This window comes from Nestor notabilis, unplaced genomic scaffold (assembly GCF_000696875.1).
Source record: "Nestor notabilis isolate BGI_N333 unplaced genomic scaffold, ASM69687v1 scaffold30689, whole genome shotgun sequence".
In the NCBI taxonomy this organism is placed as follows: Eukaryota; Metazoa; Chordata; class Aves; order Psittaciformes; family Psittacidae; genus Nestor; species Nestor notabilis.
Genome location: NW_009942899.1, coordinates 1 through 402, shown reverse-complemented (window position 1 = coordinate 402; position 402 = coordinate 1). Strand labels below are relative to the sequence as shown.

Sequence of the window (402 nt, the reverse complement as noted above, 5' to 3'; positions counted from 1 at the left end):
TGGCTGCAGGTGAGGGGGGAGCACCAGGACCATGGCTGTAGGGGATGGGAGAGCACCAGGACCATGGCTGCAGGTGATGGGAGAGCACCAGGACCATGGCTGGAGTTGATGGGAGAGCACCAGGACCATGGCTGGAGTTGATGGGAGAGCACCAGGACCATGGCTGCAGGGGCTGGGGGAGCTCAGGGGCTGTGCTGCCGGCAGGGGCAATGCTCCCCCCGTTCCTCCTGTGCCCCAGGTCTGTGACCCGCTCCTATTACCGCAACTCCGCCGGGGGGATGCTGCTGTTCGACCTCACCAACCGCGCGTCCTTCCAGAGCGTGCGGCGCTGGCACCGGGAGGTGACGGACACGGTGCAGCCGTCCCGCATCGTCTTCCTGCTGGTGGGACACAAGAGCGACC

The 402-nt window shown here is 66.4% G+C and overlaps 1 protein-coding gene across 1 annotated transcript in view; it reads left to right on the top strand.

Moving 5' to 3' along the window:
* Positions 1–396, top strand: part of LOC104411253 (ras-related protein Rab-39B-like) — a gene marked incomplete at its 3' end in the record, with an annotated part of 1,281 nt that extends 885 nt beyond the window's left edge. The window contains exon 2 of the mRNA XM_010021632.1: positions 239–396. Coding sequence (XP_010019934.1) covers positions 239–396 — 158 coding nt within the window. The remainder of the gene's footprint in view (positions 1–238) is intronic.
* Between the last annotated feature and the right edge of the window lie 6 nt (positions 397–402).